Here is a 23,005-nt window from a genome sequence, read left to right as displayed (position 1 = left end):
CCATATTGTGTATCTTTATTGTGAACACATTAGCAGTTAGTATTTATCCAGGAACACATCTTCAAGCAGCTACATTCGATGATGGTCTGGTGGAAAATTGTGAAAGAATTCACTTGTATTGTTTTATAAAGGATTAAGGACTGCCCTCAACCAATTTGATGTGAAACTGATTAAATCCAAACATTATTCAGACTCAGATATCAAATCACTTCATCACTGAACAAATACTGCCATCCTTAGGTGAAAATGGGGTTCTGCAGGGAATCTCTCTCTTTTTCCCTTCTCGATCAAGTCATTAAAGCATAATTAAATTGTATTTATTATTGTTATTCAAGATATTTTGTGTTTATTGCATTTGCATTGCACCTGACCTGAATGAGTTCACACAGTGTAAAAGGTCATCACTAGTTACAATATCATTATGGCTCAACTCTGCCTATTTCTACAATTTCTCTCAAAACCTGATTTTAAATCTAACACTAACCTTAACCCTGACTTAACCACACTGCTAACCTGATGCCTAACCCTAGCCTTAAATTACGACAAACATTTTTTGTTTTCATAAATTGTTGCGATATAGACAATTTTACTTTGTGGCTGTAATAGTGACAACCCAGTAAAAACGACATGCAGGCCAACTCCCGCCTTGTCGCAAGGTGGTAGTATTGTGCACATCAACATTTTGAGCATTACAGAAGAAGACGCAATTGTCAAGATGGCGGCGGCCTGTAGGACTGCACTTGCGGGGTTAAATGTTTTTCACTCCTCCTTTTGTACACCTAAACAGGTATGACGTCGTTTGAATTATTGTTAAGGATTTCATCAAGGGTACATTTCAGTTGTGGACTTTATAGCCTGAAAGAGGAGGAGAAGACGGGATTGCTAGCTAGTATGCTAACGAAAGCCTAGCTCTGGTCCATCGCGCTACAACAACAAATTATTTGAACCTTCTTATGATGGGATCAAGGTCAGGGAGTTGGTCAACCATAGTTTGCCAGTGCTGTGATACGATCATGTAAAATAATGACTTTATCTGCACTAGGCAAGACAGTTTGAGGAGTGATTCCATACAGTTAGCCAATATTACATTCAGACCATGCAGTCAATCTACAGCCATACACTGGCTGAAGTCAGTTGATGATAGGACTTAGACAATTTGATACAGGAACTGATATTGTATCATATCAGTACTCACAGCTTTCAAAAAAACAAAAATGGTGACATTCATGGTCTGTTTACATATGAGACTATTTATACAGAAAATGTGTATAAAACCTCTATAAACTATTGATCATTTTTTGACAATGTTTTAGATTGACTAATTCTATTACACAATTTATAATATCACATTTTCCTGCACAAGTAAAATCAGGGTCATGCCTCCACTGCCATTAATTCCAATTAGACTGGTTTGGATTTCTCCCTGACCAATATGGCTGCCATATTCACCCCATTTTGGAACATTGAGGGTTTATGACAACGCCACTCTAGTAATTTAACAGGATCACCATGGCCTCTATGCTCTGATGCTTTCCATTTATCCTTTCATATAAAATGTTTGTTTCCCCAACTTTGTTAAGTGACTACTGGCTTCGATCTATTTTTGTAACTCACCAAAGTAAAGATGTTGCTAGAATGCTGGATAGCTTTTCTCTGCAAGCAAGGTCATTCTTCTGTAGCCCAAAGCCTGGCAGATGGCGATATTGAGTCATTTCAGCTTACCGTCCAAAGAGACTGCATGCAGCCGGTTATACACTCATATCCACTGTGGACTGTTTCGTACATTCTCTATTTAGGCTGCAAAGGTGTTTCCTTTGTATGGTAAGATGAAATGACTATCGCCATCTGCCAGCCTTTGGGCTAAGTCTTCTAACTACGAGGGAAAATGTTTGAGCAGCACTTTGTGTTTTAAAAATATATATGTATATATTTCACCTTTATTTAACCAGGTAGGCTAGTTGAGAACAAGTTCTCATTTGCAACTGTGACCTGGCCAAGATAAAGCATAGCAATTTGACACATACAACAACACAAAGTTACACATGGAATAAACAAAACATATTCAATAATACAGTAGAACAAAAGAAAACAAAAAGTCTATATACAGTGAGTGCAAATTAGGTAAGATAAGGGAGGTAAAGGCGATAAATAGGCCGTGGTGGCGAAGTAATTACAATATAGCAATTAAACACTGGAATGGTAGTTGTGCAGAAGATGAATGTGCAAGTAGAGATACTGGGGTGCAAAGGAGCAAGATAAATAAATACAGTATGAGGTAGGTAGATAGATGGGCTGTTTACAGATAGGCTATGCACTGCACCTGGCGCTTAAAGCTAGTGAGGGAGATATGAGTCTCCAGCTTCAGAGATTTTTGCAGTTCGTTCCAGTCATTGGCAGCAGAGAACTGTAAGGAAAGACAACCAAAGGAGGAATTGGCTTTGGGGGTGACAAGTGTGATATACCTGCAGTAGCGCGTGCTACGAGTGGGTGCTGCTATGGTGACCAGTGAGCTGAGATAAGGCGGGGTGTGCCACCAGACTGGCTCTGCTTCTGATGCGCACGCATGCGTTGGATCAACACTACGAGCTTTATGCGCATCCTACGCATGAACGTGGACCAGAGGTAGATCTCCTGTATGCTATCATCTGTGTATGGTTTCTCAACTTCATGTCTGTGTTCCAGACTCTGAGAAGCTGCTGGAGTGTGGTGGAGCAAGTCAGAGGGTACTATGTTGACTGGAGAATGCTACGCGACGTGAAGAGAAGGCAGATGGCCTTTGACTATGCAGATGAAAGACTACGGATCAATGCACTAAGGAAGAACACTGTTCTCCCCAAGGAGCTTCAGGTAGCCCACAATTATGCATATTGTGCTTCAACTATCTTTTCTGTGGTTGTAATGTTCAGTATTTTGTGTTTTGTTGAATAGTTTGTTGGGATGTTCTTGCCCCAGTATCTGTGCGTTAGAGATGCCGACGATGAGTATGACATGGCTTCTCTAACGCCTAGGAAGTTTTGATTCAAACTCCCATTAGACAGCAACAAAAATTATATTTTTTAATTACAAGCAACTGAAAAAAATCCTATTTGGCACCTCCAATCACTCATTACTGCCATGCACAGGTCGTAAGTCTACAACAGCTCCGTACACTGGAGGTGCCAAAGTGGCATTTTTTTTTTGTTGCTTGTAAATTTGTGGACGTGCATACTGGCCGTAAAGGGAGTAAATGAAGATCATTGCCCAGTAAAACTCCATATTCGGTGAGTAAAGAATGTATTTTGACATTAACGCTAGCAGAGCTGTCGTTAATGAGAAAAGACACGTCATACTCATCGTCAACATCTCGAAAGCACAGATCATGTTCTTATTCCCCCCCTTATGTTGCTTTTAGTGCCACACTGATATTGATTACTGCATTGTGGGGTTTAGAGCTTGCAAGAAAGGCATTTCACTGTACTTGTGCGCGTGACATTGAAACTTGAAACTACTGGGGCGGGGATGTCCTATGATAACATCAACTATAATTTCATTAATGGTAACGACAACTTGTTTGAGTAGCTTATATTTGATGAATATTACACCTCCACTGTTTTACATGACAAATAACTATCCTTGCAGGATGTTGCCGATAAAGAAATCGCTGCGCTACCACGTGACAGCTGCCCAGTACGAATCCGGAATAGATGTGTGATGACCTCACGGCCGCGTGGCGTCAAGCGCAGGTGGCGTCTCAGTCGCATAGTCTTCCGTCACCTGGCGGACCACAACCAGATGTCTGGAATACAGCGGGCCATGTGGTGATTTTATTTATCTCAATGATGTAGTGGTAAAAAATAATGATAATAGGTGGTCATTGTTTGCAGTGAGTAAAGTAATGGTCCCTAAACCTGCAGAAGATGGGTAAACACTCGTGCAAAATATAAAAGCATTTACGTGCATTTATCCTCTACTACACTACTGGTGATTAGGGTTAGTCAATGTCGGACGACCGGACCAACACAGTACACTATGCTGTGAACTCTGTTTTTCTTTTCCACACCACTTTGAATTATGTTAATTGAAGTTTGCAACTGACAGCTTAAAGGTGTCAACTGTATTAAAACAAATAAAAGGATGTATGTTTGAATCCCCTGATTGTCTTTTAATGAGAATCGGTGCTTTGCTGTTGGCGTTGTAAAAAGCCTTATGTCAAGGATGCTCCTGAGATAACTTAGCATTTTCTATGTTCAATTAACCATTTGGTATGGCTGAGAGCTCACAGTGCTCAAATGAGGTTGTCCATTCACTTGTTATCATTCTGACAAAGTGCTTCCACTAGCAAAGTGTCTTTTCCATTATTGAATGTAAATATTCAATGGGAGCCCAATTCGTTAAAAAAATGTTTCACTAACTGGTCTTTTGAACAATGACATCAGGTCTTTTCACAGATCTCAGTTGCACATATCATGGGTGTTGTGATGTTTTCATCTGTCAAACATATCACTTCAAAAAGTAGGCTACCTGAGCAGTTTGATCCACCATAATTTAGCCTACAATAAATAATTGACTACTGACTACTTTCACCCCTAATTTAGACATGTTTCTATTTGGTAGGCCATTTGTTTGTCAGCTATAGTTTGAACATGCAGCTTCTCTTCTGTTATAAGTTGTTGCCCCAGAAGACTAAAAGTAGTGCTCACTAGAATGACTTCCATAAACAGAATGAATGCATTAGTAATCTATTTAACACCGGTAAAGTAGTCGGTTTCATTTAAGGACCGGGGAGAAAACACAATAACTCCAAAACAGTGGAAAGATTGGATCTGTGCAAAAAGCCAAATGTCATCAGTTTGACCGGTTTTAAAGACATGAAAAGCTGAGAACTTCAAAACATGTTTCTGAAAAGACTTCAGTTGGTCTTGGGTGCATATGTTATGTGGTTGGAATACTGACTGCTTGCATAAGTGTCAAGATAACATATTACACACAAATCAAATCTAATTTATTTATATAGCCCTTCGTACATCAGCTGATATCTCAAAGTGCTGTACAGAAACCCAGCCTAAAACCCCAAACAGCAAACAATGCAGGTGTAAAAGCACGGTGGCTAGGAAAAACTCCCTAGAAAGGCCAAAACCTAGGAAGAAACCTAGAGAGGAACCAGGCTATGTGGGGTGGCCAGTCCTCTTCTGGCTGTGCCGGGTAGAGATTATAACAGAACATGACCAAGATGTTCAAATGTTCATAAATGACCAGCATGGTCGAATAATAATAAGGCAGAACAGTTGAAACTGGAGCAGCAGCACAGTCAGGTGGACTGGGGACAGCAAGGAGTCATCATGTCAGGTAGTCCTGGGGCACGGTCCTAGGGCTCAGGTCCTCCGAGAGAGAGAGAAAGAAAGAGAGAATTAGAGAGAGCATATGTGGGGTGGCCAGTCCTCTTCTGGCTGTGCCGGGTGGAGATTATAACAGAACGTGGCCAAGATGTTCAAATGTTCATAAATGACCAGCATGGTTGAATAATAGTAAGGCAGAACAGTTGAAACTGGAGCAGCAGCATGGCCAGGTGGACTGGGGACAGCAAGGAGTCATCATGTCAGGTAGTCCTGGGACATGGTCCTAGGGCCCAGGCCAGTTGAAACTGGAGCAGCAGCATGGCCAGGTGGACTGGGGACAGCAAGGAGTCATCATGTCAGGTAGTCCTGGGGCATGGTCCTAGGGCTCAGGTCCTCCGAGAGAGAGAAAGAAAGAGAGAAGGAGAGAATTAGAGAACGCACACTTAGATTCACACAGGACACCGAATAGGACAGGAGAAGTACTCCAGATATAACAAACTGACCCTAGCCCCCCGACACATAAACTAATGCAGCATAAATACTGGAGGCTGAGACAGGAGGGGTCAGGAGACACTGTGGCCCCATCCGAGGACACCCCCGGACAGGGCCAAACAGGAAGGATATAACCCCACCCACTTTGCCAAAGCACAGCCCCCACACCACTAGAGGGATATCTTCAACCACCAACTTACCATCCTGAGACAAGGCCGAGTATAGCCCACAAAGATCTCCGCCACGGCACAACCCAAGGGGGGGGCGCCAACCCAGACAGGCCGACCACAACAGTGAATCAACCCACCCAGGTGACGCACCCCCCCCCAGGGACGGCATGAGAGAGCCCCAGTAAGCCAGTGACTCAGCCCCCGTAACAGGGCACACATTTGCATTATCTCAAGAGATGCTGAAATAAATATTTCTCCACTCCTGTTCCCGAGACAAAATTAACATTTGTCGAATATTTTCACTGCAAGAAATGCATAATTCTGCAAAGTTAATATAATTATGATTATATTATGCTACATGTGAGAGTTTATAGGCCTACAGTCAGTGTTCAGATTTCAGTTACTATTCCATTTAACCCATATACTTAAATTATGAATATTCTGTTTATTTATGGGTACAGGGATACCAAAGGTGTGTGTAAACAGCTTATGCCGAATAAGACCTTAAGCGGGATTGAGCTACTATCCAGAATACTGTGTGCATGTAAACATGGTCATTGCTGTAGACTCCTATTTGCTAAATCCTTGCAGAACTCCCCAGTTTTCAGACTGGCTCACCCCAACTAGATGGCAAATTACTGGACGGGCAAACATCCACAAACTGAACACTCCCATGACACGCACAGGCCATTATCAGAACTCTCCCATTCACTAAACAGATCAATGCACACCCCAAATAGCCCAGGGCCTTAAAAATGCCTGCCTAAGAACTCTAAAGATGTATTTTCTAAAGCTGCCACCCCTAACCTTGTTGTCATAGTATTGTTGTTTTGTATACGCAGTGTACAAAACATTAGGAACATCTGCTCTTTCCATGACAGACTGACCAGGTGACTGAGCTATGATCCCTCATTGATGTCACATTTTAAATCCACTTCAATCGGTTTTGATAAAGAGAAGGAGAGACAGGTTGAATAAGGATTTTCAAGCCTTGAGACATGGCTTGTATATGTATGTATGCCGTTTTGAGGGTGAATGGGCAAGACAAAATATTTAAGTGCCTTTGAACAGGCTATGGTAGTAGGTGCCAGGTGCACTGATTTAAGTGTCTCAAGAACTGCAACGCTGCTGGGTTTTTCCACACTTAACCGTTTCCCTTGTGAATCAAGAATGGTCCACCACCCAACATCCAGCCAACTTGACACAACTGTGGAGTCAACATGGGCCAGCATCCCTGTGGAACGCTTTCGACACCTTGTAGTCCATGCCCCGACGATTTGAGGCTGTCCTGAGGGCAAAAGGGGATGCAACTCAGTATTAGGAAGGCATATTTTAAAAATGTATTATATTAAAGCTGCAATATGTAACGTTTTGGGCGACCTGACCAAATTCACATAGAAATGTGAGCTAGAGATCTGTCATTCTCATTGAAAGAAAGTACTGAACAAAAATATCAACGCAACATGTCAAGTTGGCATGGGTCCCCAGATCCTCAAAAAGTTCTACAGCTGCACCATCGATAGCATCCTGACCGGTTGCATCACCGCCTGGTATGGCAACTGCTCGGCATCTGACTGTAAGGCGCTACAGAGGGTAGTGCGTAAGGCCCAGTACATCACTGGGGCCAAGCTTTCTGACATCCAGGACCTCTATACCAGGCCGTGTCAGAGGAAGGCCCTAAAAATTGTCTAAGACTCCAGTCCCCCAAGTCATAGACTTTTCTCTCTGCTACCGCACTGCAAGCGGTACCAGAGTGACAAGTCTAGGACCAAAAGGCTCCTAAACAGCTTCTACCCCCCAGCCATAAGACTTCTGAACAATGAATCAAATGGCCAACTGGACTATTTACATTGACCACCCCTTTGTTTTTACACTGCTGCTACTCGCTGTTTATTATCGATGCAAAGTCACTTTACAAATTACCTCAACTAACCTGTACCCCTGCACATTGACTCGGTACCCGTACCCCGGGTATCTACATTTTCTTGTGTTACTTTTTGATTTTTATATTTTTTTTCTTCACTTTAGTTTATTTTGTTAATATTTTCTTAACTCTATTTCTTGAACTGCATTGTTGATAAAGGGCTTGTAAGCACATGTGCATGTGACAAATACAATTTGATTTGATTTGTGTTGGTCCCATGTTTTCATGAGCTGAAATAAAATATATTGTATGTGTATGTATATTACTGTAAATGTTGATCACATTCACATTCCTTGTGTATGATCATATATTTTGATACATTGAATGTTAATATTGTGAACCTATGTTATACATTGTTTACTTCCTGTTTCAGGAAGTGATGTCACTGAGTACTGCCCCCACCTGGGATATGGATGCATGATGAAGACCTAAGGGTCGAAACATTGTTACAAATAAATATCACCTGGGAGTATGAGCAGCAGTGTGTCGCGTTTTCCTTTCTGTTTTCCCTGAAATAAAAGATCCCAGAATTTTTCCATATGCACAGAAAGCTTATTTCTCTCATTTTGTGCAGCAGTTTGTTTACATCACTGTTAGTGAGCATTTCTCCTTTGCCAAGATAATCCATCCACATGACAGGTGTGGCATATCAAGATGCTGATTAAACAGTATGATCATTACACAGGTGTACCTTGTGCTGGGTACAATAAAAGACCACTCTAAAATGTGCAGTTTTGTCACACAACACATTGTCACAGATTTTGAGGGAGTGTGCAATTGGCATGCTGACTGCAGGAATGTCCACCAGAGCTGTTGCCAGATCATTTAATGTTCATTTCTCTACCATAAGCCACCCCAACGTCATTTTAGAGAACTTGGTATTAAGTCCAACTGGCCTCACAACCGCAGACCACGTGTAACCACACCAGCCCAGGACCACTTTAATAAAGCCCCTTTGTGGGGAAAAACTCATTCTGATTGGCTGGGCTCCTCAGTGGCCTGTGGGTAGGCCTGGCTGCCAAGTGGGTGGGTCTATGCCCTCCCAGGCCCACCCATGGCTGCGCCCCTGCCCGGTCATTTGAAATCCATAGATTAGGGCCTGATTCATTTATTTTATTTGACTGATTTCGTTATATATAACTCATTAAAATCGTTGAAATTGTTGCATGTTGCCTTTATATTTTTTTGTCAGTATATAAGAAGCGGTAGATCAGTTCTATGTGCACTATTTGTATACTTTCTGTTCTTATGTTTAGTTTTTGTGTCTTTACTTTCAGTTTTGTACACCAGCTTCAACCAGCTGAATATACAATGTTTTTGGTTATTGACATTATATTGTACAGCGGGTTAGATGGTACGTTGATTCTCAACACTAATGAATTGCTTGTTTTGTCACAAACTGAAATTAGGCTAACTATTAGGATTTTAGCAACCAGGAAATGGCAGAGCGATTTCGGCATATTGCACAAGTGTTTTGCTAGTTTAGGATTTTACTATTCGATAATTATATATGATTGATGTTATGATTGTAAATGTGTACAATTCAGTGTGACTGCGAGAAACCAATAAAACGTACTACTACTGTGTCTCAGAGCAAATATAGTGATTTCATCAAAATACACGGTCGATTTTTATTCTGATAGTAGTTGTACTTGTTTCATTCAACTCGAGTAATGTGAAAGAAATGTGGGAAAAAATTATTAGTAGGCAAATTGATTTTCAGGTATCATTGAACATTGTACAGTGCACATTTTGACCGATAGCGAAAGGTGAAAATATTGGCGGAACTCAAGTGAAACATCAATCGCTCTAGACGGAGCATTTTCATTGTTACAAAGGAGCATTGAAACTTCGTTGTAAATCTATCCAAAACACACCCATATAAACCTTACAGAATAAACGACGAAATGGACCTCAGCGAACAGGTAATTAGCCATCATGTTATGGGACTGCTGAGGATTGCATGAAAATAGCCCGGTCAAAGTCTTCTCAGCCTGGTTTACTTGCCAGTTAGCTACCAATGCTTATCTGGGATGTTATCGTTAGCAAGCTAGCTGATGTTGCGCCATAGAATTAGGAATGAGCTAGAATACTTAATTCTAGTCATTTTAATATGATCTAAATTGTACTCAGTAACGTTAACTAAATATTAAGTCAACCGTGGCATGCCAAGTAGCTAGTTCACTTTAGTTAGCGATGTGTGCTAGCCTAGTGTTGGCGTCTTGGTGTGACGGCTAACCTACTTGTTAGCTAGCTAACGAGTGAGTTGCTTACTAGCTAGCTGTTGCAAATCAATGTTTGCTAGCAAACGTTAGCTTTATTCTCGATGTAGAGGCATAAATGTTTTGTATATACTTAGATCAACCAGTTGGAGACAGACCTACTGGAGATCGACAGTCTTCTGGATAAGTCTGAGAGAACACGTGTTCAGGATGTCCTCAAACTGGAACAGAAGAAGATTGAGAAGGAGATTTCAGTGAAGCGAAATCAGAAAGAGCAGCTGGCAAAAAGGGAGGCAGATCCAACCTCTGCCTCAAAAGCATACACAGTCAAAATAAACAACTATGGTACTACTTTTGTAATATATTGAATTGCTTTCCTAGCAGCTCGGCTAGCAAACACTAATGTAAAAAATGTAGGCAACTGCTGCTTTTACAATGAATGCATGTTCTTTGACGCAGGGTGGGACCAATCAGAAAATTTTGTCAAAATCTACATCACCCTCAATGGCGTACACAAGATTGCACCAGAAAATGTGAAGGTCACTTTCACAGAGAGGTAGGCTATGTTTTAGTCATGTCACATTGATAAATTCTTCAATCCCTTTTGCTCTCTCTTAGTGAACACTTTTGCCTGTTTTTTTTTTTTAATTTAAACTGATCTATTGTTTCCTGCATACAGGTCTTTCGTTCTACTTGTGAACGATTTGGATGGGAAGAACCATCAAATGACGATCAACAATCTTCTTAATCCTGTTAATGTTCAGGACAGCTCTAAAAAGGTGTTTGATTCTTTTAGATTTACATCAACATTGTAAACTGCAATACTTTATCTGGGCAAAGTGTAAATGACATCCCTTGTCATATCCTTATTTGTTATAGATTAAATCAGATATGGTCCTGGTAATGTGTAAGAAGAAAACTACCAAGAAGTGGGAATGCTTAACACAGGTGCAGAAACAGATCAAAGAAAAAGAGTAAGTCAAACAATTTAGTGTGCTAAACCAAATAATTGAATGGTTGAAGATTAAATCACTCTTAATTGATTAGACTTGTAATGGATATTGAGCTGTAACTTTGACACTCTTCAAGATGTTTACTGCCAAACCTTTTTAGAGAAATACAAATAACATTGTTGTTTTTGCACAGTAAGCCCAGTGTAAACCCAGAAGAGAATGCTGATCCTAGCGATGGACTAATGAGCATGCTGAAAAAGATGTACTCTGATGGGGACGATGAGATGAAGCGCACCATCAACAAGGCCTGGTCTGAGTCCCAGGACAAGAAAGCCAAAGGAGATGGAGACATTAACAACATGGGCATGTTTTGAACCTGATCCACCCACCCCCTCTAAATCACGTGTCAAACTCATTGCACCTAGAGCCGAGTGTCTGCATGTTTTCGCTCCTCGTACTTAATTCATTAATTAATATCACTAATTAGTAAAGAGATCCCCTCACCTGGTTGTCTAGGTCTTAATTGTAAGCAAAAACCTGCAAACACTAGGCCAGCGTTTCCCAAACTCTGTCCTCAGCTCATTCAAATTATCTAAACTTGGTGATTATTTGAATCAGCTCTGTAGTGCTAGGGCAAAAACTCAAACGTGTCCTCCTTGGGATCCCAGGGACTGAGTTTGGAAAACTGCACTAGGCCCTTCATGGAATGAGTTTGACACCCCGCTCTAAATCTACCAACCTTCCAGTCCTTCATTCGTTTTTTTTTTTTTGTACATTGATTTTGCATTCCAATGCCTTCTTAAGACTGGTTGAAAATGAAAGTTTGCAGTACTGTTCATCCTCAAATCACTCAAAAGGTGATAACTGTTAAAATACCACTTTATTAGGCAGATCACAAAGTATATTTGTGAAGGTAAAATTGCATTCATGTATGTATGTATTCATTCATGCATTTCAGAATAAAATGTAAAAGTTATTCACTCTAAATGTTTCTTGTTGCCTTCCATGGTTTGGTTCTGAAATGCAAGTGAAGTGATCAAGATGCAGACCCCAGAGACATTTACATAAAAAGGAATTGCCATTGTTTGAATTACGGGGGGGGCAATTATTAGCAGGAACCTTTATTAAAAATAAACATTCTTTATTCGTAAAATGTATTTTATGCCTAAAACCAAGGAAGCAGCTTTCCGATTGCTGAAAATGTATTATTTTGAACACAGCGTCTCAACATGTAAAGCTTAGAAAGGGTTGACCTACTGTATGTCCAGATCCTGAATGAACCCAGCCACTGATTATTTGCCATTATAAACCAGGTGGTTTGAGCCCTGATTACCTGAAATCTGTGATATATCAGACTACTGCAAGTGTGACATAAAAATAATTTTACTATGTTAACAAGTTTATAATATAAATAAGGCACCTTAAGGGGTTGTGGTATGACCAATATATCACGGCTAAAAGCTGTATCTAGACACTTTGCGTTGCTGTCCCCCCCCTTTCAGCATCGGGGAACACCGCTGTGCACCCCTAGACTATTTCTATGGTCACAAGCTGTTCACACCCCTCTTATTGGTGTAGAGAATTTGCATGTTTAAAGCTTATTTCCTGTATTTCTACACATTTTCTCATGGGGTGCAAAGAACATTTTGCCGTTTTAAAGCTATTTTCCTTTCAATTCTATACATTTTGCCATGTCTAATGTGTATTCATGTGATATTTGAGTGCCAAAAAAATCACAGCAATATTTATAGGCTAAAAAAAAGAAAAAAAACGTTCGCTGACATGGGCTAGTTGATCTGGACATTTCTGACAAGTTATAAATAGCTCGCTACGGTATGCAATGACTAACATGACAAGAGGAAACGATGATGCACTACCCAAGTTCGAAATTGCACTTTGTGCATTCTATTACAACCTTCATGAGTACATTTAAAGCCGGACCCCCGTACCCCCACTGCCGAATGTGGTATAGATCATGCTGAAATCATTCAATGTTTACTCCACTAGGTGGCATCTGGAATCACTTTCCATGCACTGTCAGAAGTGAAATGAGTAGACAGCCTCAATATGTTCAGCCAAGGGATAAGGTCAATGTGATATTACTGCCTCTTTTCTGAAGGATTCACTTCGTTTATAAATTGTTGGAGTGTGCAACTGGCTAGTTGTAAATAAAAAAACTAGAAAATGTGGCCGTCTGCTTTGCTTAGTATTAGGAATGTAAAACGATATATACCTGTGAAAAGTTTTGTACCTGTACTTTTACTTTTGATACTTAAGTATATTTTAGCAATTACATTTACTTTGGTACTTAAGTGTATTTAAAACCAAATACTTTTAGACTTTCACTCAAGTAGTATTTTACTGGGTGACTTTTACTTTTACTTGAGTCATTTCCTATTAACGTATCTTTACCTTTACTCCAGTATGACAACTGGGTACATTTCCCACCACTGCTATTCTATCAGAGCACGTCACACGTATTATTCTATATCAACATGACATGGATATTCACGATTAAATATATATTTGCTCACGTATCTTGTTAGTCTGATTTTGTCTTAAAAATTGCAATGTAACCAGTATCTTAGGAATTAAATTACAATAAAAACAGCAATCAACGAACAGCACTTTATCACAAGGATGACCAGGGATGTTCTCTTGATAAGTATGTGAATTTAACCATTTTTCTCTCCTGCTAAGCATTCAAAATGTGACGAGTACCTCTGGCTGCCAGGAAAAATGTATGGAGTAAAAAGTACATCATTTTCTTTAGGAATGCAGTGAAGTAAAAGTTGTCAAAAATATAAATAGTAAAATAATGTACAGATACCCCAAAAAACGACTTAAGTAGTACTTTAAAGTATTTTTACCTAAGTACTTTACACCGCTGTATGATAGTGTTGTTGCTCTGATAATGTGAAAAAATGTATTGTCTATTTTATATGACAGGTTTAAACCGTCTGTCTCTCAAAAAAATCATATCATTCAACAGCAGTAGAATCAATACAGTCACGCGACTGGATAAATTGTTCATGAGGACGTTCAGTATTTCACACACACATAAAAATCACATTTATTGTTTCAATCAGCTTTGATTGAGAAGTATTTCGAGCAAATATGGTTGGTTCGTTTTAGGAATGAGCCACCTATTCACCCGCCCACTTCTGTGACGTCAGGGACAGTTTATATAGCTGCGGAATTTTCAGCCCGTGCATGTCAGATGTATACGAGTTGGAGTTCAGGATACAACACAGCGAAAAGGATATTGTTAAATCTGAGGATTGTTGGAGAATATCTATTTTTGGATGAATGAATACTGCGTGTTTTACCACCTCTCAGCGTACTTCATGTCTCACGATGAATCCGGATCTATTCAACCTTGTCCAGAACATGGCCAAGTTATTCTTCCTACTAAACCGAACAAGACCAAATCGGAACAAATCAAACCAGATCTCGCCCAGGTGGTGACTGATTCCAAGACAGGAAAATCTTACAGCAAAGGAAAGCTTCTGGGAAAGGTATTTTATTCTATTAATTTGATCTATGTGCTGCTATGTATCGCACACAAATCAATTATTTATAGACACCGTTCTGTTGACAATGTGGCTTGATGGTAGTATGAAGATATTGGCTATTGCTGCGTCAGTGTTACAACGTGGCAACTTTCATTCATTGGCATTATTTATTCCCGGTTGGTTCGCATGTTCTGCAAACCAGGGCTGGCTACACGTTCCACTCAAATGTGATTGTTTCATTGCGGAATGATGACCACGTGCGGGGTATGACAAACTCTTCCAGCTTCATTAATTCTCTAGCTGGGTTAGTAGCGAGGTATAATCTAGGCTATGGAGATTTTATCTTCTGACTTTATTTTGAGGTCATTGGTAGGCTATCTCCCAGCCGCCTTTATTATTATTATTATTTTTTTAAATAAGCCGTCCATCATGAGGATATTTAACGTTCTTTTGCCCGTTGTAATGATGCGATGTAACACCGGACGTGTCACTAATTAATTAGTTGATAAAATGTACATTCTAAATGCATCTTGTATCGTGATACAATGTATCAACACAGCGCGGTGTCAAAAAATCTTCGCCTGTCTGCTGCCGCATGAGGAACATTTTTTTGTTAAAATGCTGCAGTCGCATTATCCTAATTCGAATTGCATGTCATTATAAACAAATGAAATGCATGGAAAGACATGTCTCTGTAAAAAGCTATTTTTATGGTTCAGATTATGGCCGATACTGATTTGTAGTGTGTTTTACTTCAAAGGGTGGCTTTGCACGATGCTATGAAATGACAGACCTTTCCAGCAACAAAATGTATGCTGTGAAGGTGATACCACAGAGCAGGGTGTCAAAACCTCATCAGAGGGATAAGGTAAGGACACATTTCATTGTCAATCATCTGCAGACTTAACGCCTTTCCAAAAATGATTAGTCTTTATTCCTACTGATTTTGGGTGCCTGTTTTATTACTCTTCTGACAGATAACAAATGAAATCGAACTTCACAAAACCCTACATCACAAACATGTGGTGAAGTTCTCCCATCACTTCGAAGACCAAGACAACATCTATATTTTCCTTGAGCTCTGCAGTAGAAAGGTGAGCTGTGGGCTTGCTTTGGTCTGTGGTGGTACAGCTTGTGCAGACATTCTGAAGGGTGTTCACTGGGTACTGACAGCACTCTGACCTTGTCTTTGTAGTCCCTGGCACACATTTGGAAAGCAAGACACACACTGACAGACCCAGAAGTGCGGTACTACCTCCGGCAGATCATATCTGGGCTGAAGTACCTTCACAACAGAGGCATCCTTCACAGGGATCTCAAATTAGGTGCGTAGGGTGATGTATTGTTTGGATTTTACCACAGTGGTGGTACTCTCTGAACTCTCATTCAGTTCAGACAGTTTGAAAATGGCATGTTTTGCATTTGTCATTATTTGGTTTTACTTTTATATCAAAGCACTTCAAACTATTCCTCGTGGGAGACCTGGGAAAACTGACTTGACAAATGTTGCCCTTGCAGGCAATTTCTTTGTGAATGAGAACATGGAGTTGCGTTTGGGAGACTTTGGGCTTGCTGCGAAGTTGGAAACAGTCGAGCAGAGGAAGAAGTAAGTCATCTGGTGGAATGTGTCCCATTCCTTTGAATATTCAGGTTTCCGTCAAAGCCAATCCGAGGTGAACAACGGCTCTAATGCAAATGGTTTCTCCTCAGAACAATCTGTGGAACGCCGAACTACCTTGCCCCTGAGGTGTTGAACAGGCAGGGCCATGGAACAGAGTCTGACGTCTGGTCACTAGGTTGTGTAATGTAAGTATACTTGGAATGTTTGTCCTTTGGTGTCCATTGTATTTGACTAAGTGCGTACTTGTCACACTTTGCTCTATGGTGCTACAGCTCCTACTTAAGCCTTGAATGTAAATTATATACACAATTGATTATTCAAATGGTTTAAGGTAGCGGTCGACCGAATAATCGGAATGGCCGATTAATTAGGACCGATTTCAAGTTTTCAAAACAATAGGAAATCTGTATTTTTGGACACTGATTTGGCCTCCCCCTTAACACTTATTTAATCTTTATTTAACTAAGCAAATAGGTTAAGAACACATTCTTATTGTCAATGATGGCCTAGGAGCAGTGGGTTAACTGCCTCGTTCAGGGGCAGAACAACAGATTTTCACCTAGTCAGCTCGGGATTCAATCTTGCAACCTTACAGTTAACTAGTCATACGCTCTAACCACACGCCTCTCATTGCACTCCACGAGGAGCCTGCCTTTTACGTGAATGCAGTAAGCCAAGGTAAGTTGCTAGCTAGCATTAAACTTATCTTATAAAAAAGAATCAATCATAATCTCTAGTTAACTACACGTGGTTGATATGACTAGTTTTTCTAGCGTGTCCTGCGTTGCATATAATCGATGCGCTGCGTATCGTTGCTCCAATGTGAACCTAACCATGAACACCAATGCCTTAAAATTAATACACAGAAGTATATATTTTTAAACCTGCATATTTAGCTAAAAGAAATCCAGGTTAGCAGGCAACATTAACCAGGTGAAATTGTGTCACTTCTCTTGCATTCATTGCACGCAGTCAGTGTATATGCAACAGTTTGGGCCGCCTAATTTGCCAGAATTTTACGTAATTATGACAACATTGAAGCTTGTGCAGTGTAACAGGAATATTTCGACGAATGGATGCCACCCCTTAGATAAAATACGTAACTGTTCTGTATTTCACTGAAAGAATTAACGTCTTGTTTTCGAGAGTTTCTGGATTCGACCATATTAATGACCAAAAGGGCTTATATTTCTGTGTTATAACTAAGTCTATGATTTGTTAGAGCAGTCTGACTGAGCGATGGTAGGCAGCAGCAGGCTCGTAAGCATTCATTCAAACAGCACTTTCGTGCGGTTTGCCAACAGCTCTTCGTTTTGCGTCAAGCATTGCTCTGTTTATGACTTCAAGCCTATCAACTCCTGAGATTAGGCTGGTGTAACCGATGTGAAATGGCTAGCCAGTTAGCGGGGTGCGCGCTAATAGTTTCAAATGTCACTCTGAGACTTGGCGTAGTTGTAGTTTGCTCTGCATGGGTAATGCTGCTTCGAGGGTGGCTGTTTTCGTTGTGTTCCTGGTTCGAGCTCAGGGTGGAGCGAGGAGGAAGACTGAAGCTATACTGTTACACTGGCAATACTAAAGTGTCTATAAGAACATCCAATAGTCAAAGGTATATGAAATACACATGGTATAGAGAGAAATAGTCCTATAATAACTACAACCTAAAACTTCTTACTTGGGAGTATTGAAGAATCATGTTAAAAGGAACCACCAGCTTTCATATGTTCTCATGTTCTGAGCAAGGAACTTAAAAAGTTAGCTTCCTTACATGGCACATATTGCACTTTCACTTCTCCAACTTTGTTTTTGCGTTATTTAAACCAAATTGAACATGTTTCATTTATTTGAGGCTTAATTGATTTTATTAATAAGTTAAAATAAGTGTTCATTCAGTATTGTTGTAATTGTCATTATTACAAATTTGGCCGAATAATTATCGGCTTTTTTTGGTCCTCTAATAATCGGTATTAGCATTGAAAAGTCTTAATGGGTCACCTCTAGTTTAAGGGTGATGAGGTAGACCATGGATAAGCGTGTTTAGGCTTTTATAACATTCCTCAAATAGAGGAATGTGTCAACAGTTTAAATCAACTGGCTGTGCGGAGACTTAATATTTTGATTTGCTTCAACCAGGTACACACTGATGTGCGGGAACCCTCCCTTTGAAACCCTTGACCTGAAGGAGACATACAAGTGTATCAAGGAGGTAAAATACAACCTGCCCTCGACCCTGTCTCCTGCGGCTCAGAAGCTCATCTCTGGCATTTTGCAGAAGGACCCCAGTGACCGCCTCACACTAGACCAAATCCTGAACCACCAATTCTTCACCAAGGTATGTGGCCCATGCCCTGGAATTAGGCGTGACTTTACAGCACCAATTCCCAAAGCTTTTTACTTATTGGATTATATTTTTAGCCCCCTCCAATGCCTTGATTTGTACTTGTATTTTGAATGACATTCCAATTGCATTATGCTTCATCTTTAGATGCAATTTGGGTACAATTGGAGGGCTGAGCCTTGGCTATGAAGTGTACTTTCTAGAGCCACACTAGGAATAACAGCACGTGCCCACTGACTAGAGTGACTCGAGAGGATGGCAGTATTAATTGCGCTAAGTGGTTGCTTGAATTGCCAACCTTGCAGTTTCCCGACCTAAACTTTTTTTTTTTTAGGCCTTCACTCCGGATAAACTGCCTCCCAGCAGCTGTGTGACAGTGCCAGAGCTCAACCTGCCCAGCCCGGCCAAGAGGTTTTTCACAAAGATGGCCAAGAGTCTCTTTGGCAAGAGAAAATCCAAAGGTAAGCTTTGTGGCAAGTCATGACTGACCTTCAAAAGGCTGCAGTTTAACCCCAGGATTAACTCTTGAATCAGGGTATAATTTAATGCGTTTGGTTTTATAGTGGAGAGGAACCATTGTGAAGAGCGAGAGAGCATCTCCAAACTTGTGTCAGGCATCGTCAAATGCTCCATCAGTCGCCAGATGAGTTACAAAACAGTTTGCACCGATGAGGTATGTATTTTGAAGGATGGATTATTTTTAGCATAAGCTAAACTTTTCTATAGTGCAGGCTAGACTTAAGGTTAATTACTTTCAAACAATGTAGCAGTGTTGCTTGTTAGCTGAGATGAAGCAAGAGACTTAGACCATCAAGGGACTGTCAGAGGGCAGCCATAGTAGTGAATTTCTCAGAATAGTGTTGTACTGTACTTAGCAAAATCCCATTTCAGCCAGACAATCTATGGGGAGATTGTGGATGATGGCTTGATCCATCTTTTAAAAGGTTTGTGAATCAGGCCTGTGGAACAAAATGCAATTGCATATGCACTCTGTAAATCATAGTTCTCCCAGCCTCCTGGTGTCTGTAGCGGTCATTCAATACAACAAACTGCATTTGGCTCATGTGCCATTCTTTGTAAGGAAGGACAACTGCTCATGACAGCTGTTTCCTCTTTCAGGCTCCCCCTCCCACGGTAGGCCAGCAAGTCAGCTCTGGTCTGCTGGATACACCAGCTGAGGAGGAGTCCAGGAAGTCTGCAGCATCACGCTCCTTTAAAGGCACGGTGGCCAGCAGCACAGAACGTAAGTCACTACTCGGCTTCAGTTTGATGAACCTCAATTGCTGAACGTGATGCTTTAAATGTGGTTATGTGCCAATAATGGACCACTAACAGATCATGATCTCTTCCAAATGTATAGCTGAGACAGCTTTTAATCTACATGGATTATATTTAAGTGGCATTGAATCAGTTTGCCAGACTGTCACACTGTTGGTGGGAATTTCAACTAAACTTCACCCTCCCCTCTCTCAAGCGTGTGAAGATGGCCTTACCCCTGCGTCTATAGCTGAGTTGGCCATGAAGGTCCTCAACAGCTGTTTGTCTGCCATGCCTGCAGGTGAGCTTTAAGCCTCTCCACAAGCTATTCTAGTACAATACTTCAAATGGCATTTAAACAAGTTGATTATACTGAAATCTTCTATTACTGAGAAATTACTAAATTAGTGTCTTCCTCTCCAGCTACAAGAAACCCACCATGTCTTTCCAGGCCCAAATCCTTTATTTGGGTCACAAAGTGGGTTGATTATTCCAACAAATATGGCTTTGGCTACCAGCTCTCCAATCAAAACATTGGTGTGCTTTTCAATGAGGGGACACACTTGAGTCTGTGTGATCAACGCAAGTAAGAGTCCTTTTCAACTTGATAAATTATATTCAAGCAGTTATTAGCCTTAGTTAATTGATTTGCCAACCTGTATTCTGCTGGTTTATTGTAGCCTTTTCAATGTCTCAAACCCTTGTCTCGTTTAATGCAGCTCTGTTGTCTTCCCTCACAGGACTGTGCACTACTGCTTGACCAACAACAAACACTTCACCTTCCAGGCCAGTGCTTTACCAGAGCAGCTCTGCAGTCAGAAGCAGATCGTGGAGCTGATGGCCAACTACATGGAACAGAACCTCATGGAGGTGAGGCATTGAAGGTTCTCTATGAACCACCTTATCGGGGTATGACTAATCGAGGTGTACAGTGCCTTGCAAAAGTATTCACCCCCTCTGCTTTTTTCCTTATTTGTTGCATTACAACCAGTCTATAAAATGGATTTTTATTTGGATTTCATTTAACGGACATATCCAAAATAGTCAATTGTCAAGTGAAATGAGAAAATGAACTTGTTTAAAATAAAAACAGAAGTGGTGTGCATATGTATTCCCCCCTAATAAGATCTGGTGGAAACAATCACCTTCAGAAATTGCATAATTAGTTAGATTGCACACAGGTGGACTTGATTTAAGGGTCACATGATCTGTGTATATACACCTGTTCTGAAAGGCCCCAGAGTCTGCAAGGGGCACCACAAAGCAAGCGACACCATGAAGACCAAGGAGCTCTCAACAGGTCAGGGACAAAGATGTGGAGAAGAACAGATGAGGGTTGGGTTATAAAAATAACCTAAACTTTGAAAATCCCACAGAGCACGACTAAATCAGTATTTAAAAAATGAAAAAATATGGCACCACAACAAACCTGCCAAGAGGGCTGCCCACAAACTCATGGCCGCCCAACACATCTCACGGACCAGGCAAGGAGGGCATTAATCGGAGGCATCTGAGACCAAAGATAACCCTGAAGGAGCTGCAAAGCTCCACAGCAGAGATTGGAGTACCTGTCCATAGGACCACTGAGCCGTACACTTCACAGAGCTGGGCTTTACAGAAGAGTGGCCAGAAATTCCATTGAAAGACAAAAGGAACACGTTTTGTTCGCCAAAAGGTATGTGGGACACTCCCCAAACATACGGAAGAAGGTACTCTTGTCAGACAAGACTAAAATGTAGCTTTTGGCATGTCTGGTGCAAACCCAACACCTCAAGAACACCATCACAACAGTGAAGAATGGTGGTAGCATCATGCTGTGGGGATGTTTTTCATTGGCAGGGACTAGGAAACTGGTCAGAATTGAAGGAATAATGGATGCTAAATACAGGGAAATTCTTGAGGGAAACTTGTTTCAGTCTTCCAGACATTTGAGACTGGGATTGAGGTTCACCTTCCATAAGGACAATGACCCTAAGCATACTGTTAAAGCAATAAGTTATTTAAGGGGAAATATTTGTCTTGGAATGGCCCTGTCAAAGCCCAAACCTCAATCCAATTGAGAATCTGTGGTATGACTTAAAGAGAGCTGTACACCAGCAGAACCCATCCAACTTGAAGGAGCTGGAGCAGTTTTTCCTTGAACAATGTAAATGTTTTGCACCTTCAAACTGGTAGGCATGTGTAAATCAAATGTTACAAACTCCCAAAAATCAACTTTAATTCCAGGTTGCAAAGCAGCAAAATAGGATAAATGCCAGGGGGTGAGTTCTTTCCCAAGCCACTGTAGTTTTATGATCTAAATGGGATTGTAATGTAACAAGTTTCTTGTCTCTTCCAGGGTGGCGACCTCCACTGTGAAGACCAGCCTCCCTCCCAGCCGCCACTCCTTCTGCAGTGGGTGAAGACCGACCATGCTCTGGTGATGCTCTTCAACAACGGTACCCTGCAGGTAAGGCCTTACAGCCACACTGTCACAACCGGTAGATATAATGCTCTTTTTAGAGAACGATCCTAGTTCCAAAACCCTCTTGTGGTAGCTTAGCACTGTAATTATGCCCTGTGACTTTATTTAACTTCCTCCTCCCCAGGTGAATTTCTACACCGACCACACCAAGATCATCCTGTGCAAGTCCTCCGACTCTTACCTACTGACCTACATCAGCCGCGAACGCGTCTCCTACACATACCTCCTGAGCATGCTGTCAGAAATGGGCTGTTCTGCCGAGCTGAGGCACCGCATGCGCTACGTGGTACAGCTGCTCCAACATCACGGAGATTCATAATGGACCCACAGCTCAAGTAAGGTGATGTTGCCCCGAGACGCGTATCCCCCCACTAATGGTTAGGATTGGGGGAGGGGATGCTGATCATTGCTCTGTACCTAGGGATAACTTCACCCCCCAGGGCCATGACTCTGGGCGCCATCCACAAGTCTCAACCAACCTGCTGCTTTCTGCTCTCACTGGGAGCAAATGACCAGGAGGCTCTGTTCATTCAGGGAGTCCTCCCCAATCTTAGGCTAGTGTCTGGCCTCTTTGGACTATGGTGCCCTTGTTTGTTTTTTGAATTAACCTATATTCTGACTACAGTATCACACTACTGGCTTGATTCACTTCATGCACACAAACCTGACCCTGTTCTCTCAGCTCATGCTCAGACCTGATTCTGAAATGGCAGTGGGATCACAAGCTGCCAACTGAC

General features: G+C 41.2%; 3 protein-coding genes across 3 annotated transcripts; all 3 read left to right on the top strand.

The window, feature by feature from the left end:
* The first annotated feature begins 677 nt into the window (after window positions 1–677).
* On the top strand, window positions 678–4,126 carry mrps14 (mitochondrial ribosomal protein S14). Its single transcript, XM_029623719.2, has 3 exons — window positions 678–787; window positions 2,683–2,847; window positions 3,619–4,126. Exons 1-3 carry the CDS (start codon window positions 716–718, stop codon window positions 3,799–3,801), a joined length of 420 nt encoding a protein of 139 aa, XP_029479579.1. The 5' UTR covers window positions 678–715; the 3' UTR covers window positions 3,802–4,126.
* Window positions 4,127–9,698: 5,572 nt separating this feature from the next.
* Window positions 9,699–12,063, top strand: cacybp (calcyclin binding protein). The gene is made up of 6 exons (XM_029623718.2): window positions 9,699–9,826; window positions 10,261–10,468; window positions 10,583–10,679; window positions 10,803–10,902; window positions 11,003–11,097; window positions 11,270–12,063. The coding sequence occupies exons 1-6, from the start codon at window positions 9,809–9,811 to the stop codon at window positions 11,448–11,450; spliced, it is 699 nt and encodes a 232-aa protein (XP_029479578.1). The 5' UTR covers window positions 9,699–9,808; the 3' UTR covers window positions 11,451–12,063.
* Window positions 12,064–14,325: 2,262 nt separating this feature from the next.
* LOC115103092 (serine/threonine-protein kinase PLK3-like) lies at window positions 14,326–22,634 on the top strand. Its single transcript, XM_029623717.2, has 15 exons — window positions 14,326–14,594; window positions 15,352–15,459; window positions 15,569–15,685; window positions 15,787–15,916; window positions 16,110–16,197; window positions 16,302–16,397; window positions 18,343–18,541; window positions 18,882–19,008; window positions 19,111–19,220; window positions 19,667–19,790; window positions 20,022–20,105; window positions 20,228–20,390; window positions 20,545–20,674; window positions 22,143–22,253; window positions 22,393–22,634. Exons 1-15 carry the CDS (start codon window positions 14,382–14,384, stop codon window positions 22,585–22,587), a joined length of 1,995 nt encoding a protein of 664 aa, XP_029479577.2. The 5' UTR covers window positions 14,326–14,381; the 3' UTR covers window positions 22,588–22,634.
* Window positions 22,635–23,005: the final 371 nt, after the last annotated feature.

Source organism: Oncorhynchus nerka, linkage group LG20 (genome assembly GCF_034236695.1).
Source record: "Oncorhynchus nerka isolate Pitt River linkage group LG20, Oner_Uvic_2.0, whole genome shotgun sequence".
Lineage (NCBI taxonomy): Eukaryota > Metazoa > Chordata > Actinopteri > Salmoniformes > Salmonidae > Oncorhynchus > Oncorhynchus nerka.
The sequence above is the reverse complement of the archived record's forward strand: the minus strand, read 5'-3'. Positions and strand labels throughout refer to the sequence as shown.

Coding starts and splice junctions, on each gene's coding strand:
- cacybp (XM_029623718.2), top strand. Junction 10,680..10,802: donor AAGGTCACTTTCACAGAGAG/GTAGGCTATGTT, acceptor TCCTGCATACAG/GTCTTTCGTTCTACTTGTGA. Junction 11,098..11,269: donor AAACAGATCAAAGAAAAAGA/GTAAGTCAAACA, acceptor GTTTTTGCACAG/TAAGCCCAGTGTAAACCCAG.
- LOC115103092 (XM_029623717.2), top strand. CDS start 14,382: ATGAATGAATACTGCGTGTTTTACCACCTCTCAGCGTACTTCATGTCT. Junction 19,791..20,021: donor GGTGGCCAGCAGCACAGAAC/GTAAGTCACTAC, acceptor CCCTCTCTCAAG/CGTGTGAAGATGGCCTTACC. Junction 20,106..20,227: donor TTTGTCTGCCATGCCTGCAG/GTGAGCTTTAAG, acceptor CTTCCTCTCCAG/CTACAAGAAACCCACCATGT.
- mrps14 (XM_029623719.2), top strand. CDS start 716: ATGGCGGCGGCCTGTAGGACTGCACTTGCGGGGTTAAATGTTTTTCAC. Junction 788..2,682: donor CCTTTTGTACACCTAAACAG/GTATGACGTCGT, acceptor TCTGTGTTCCAG/ACTCTGAGAAGCTGCTGGAG. Junction 2,848..3,618: donor TTCTCCCCAAGGAGCTTCAG/GTAGCCCACAAT, acceptor CTATCCTTGCAG/GATGTTGCCGATAAAGAAAT.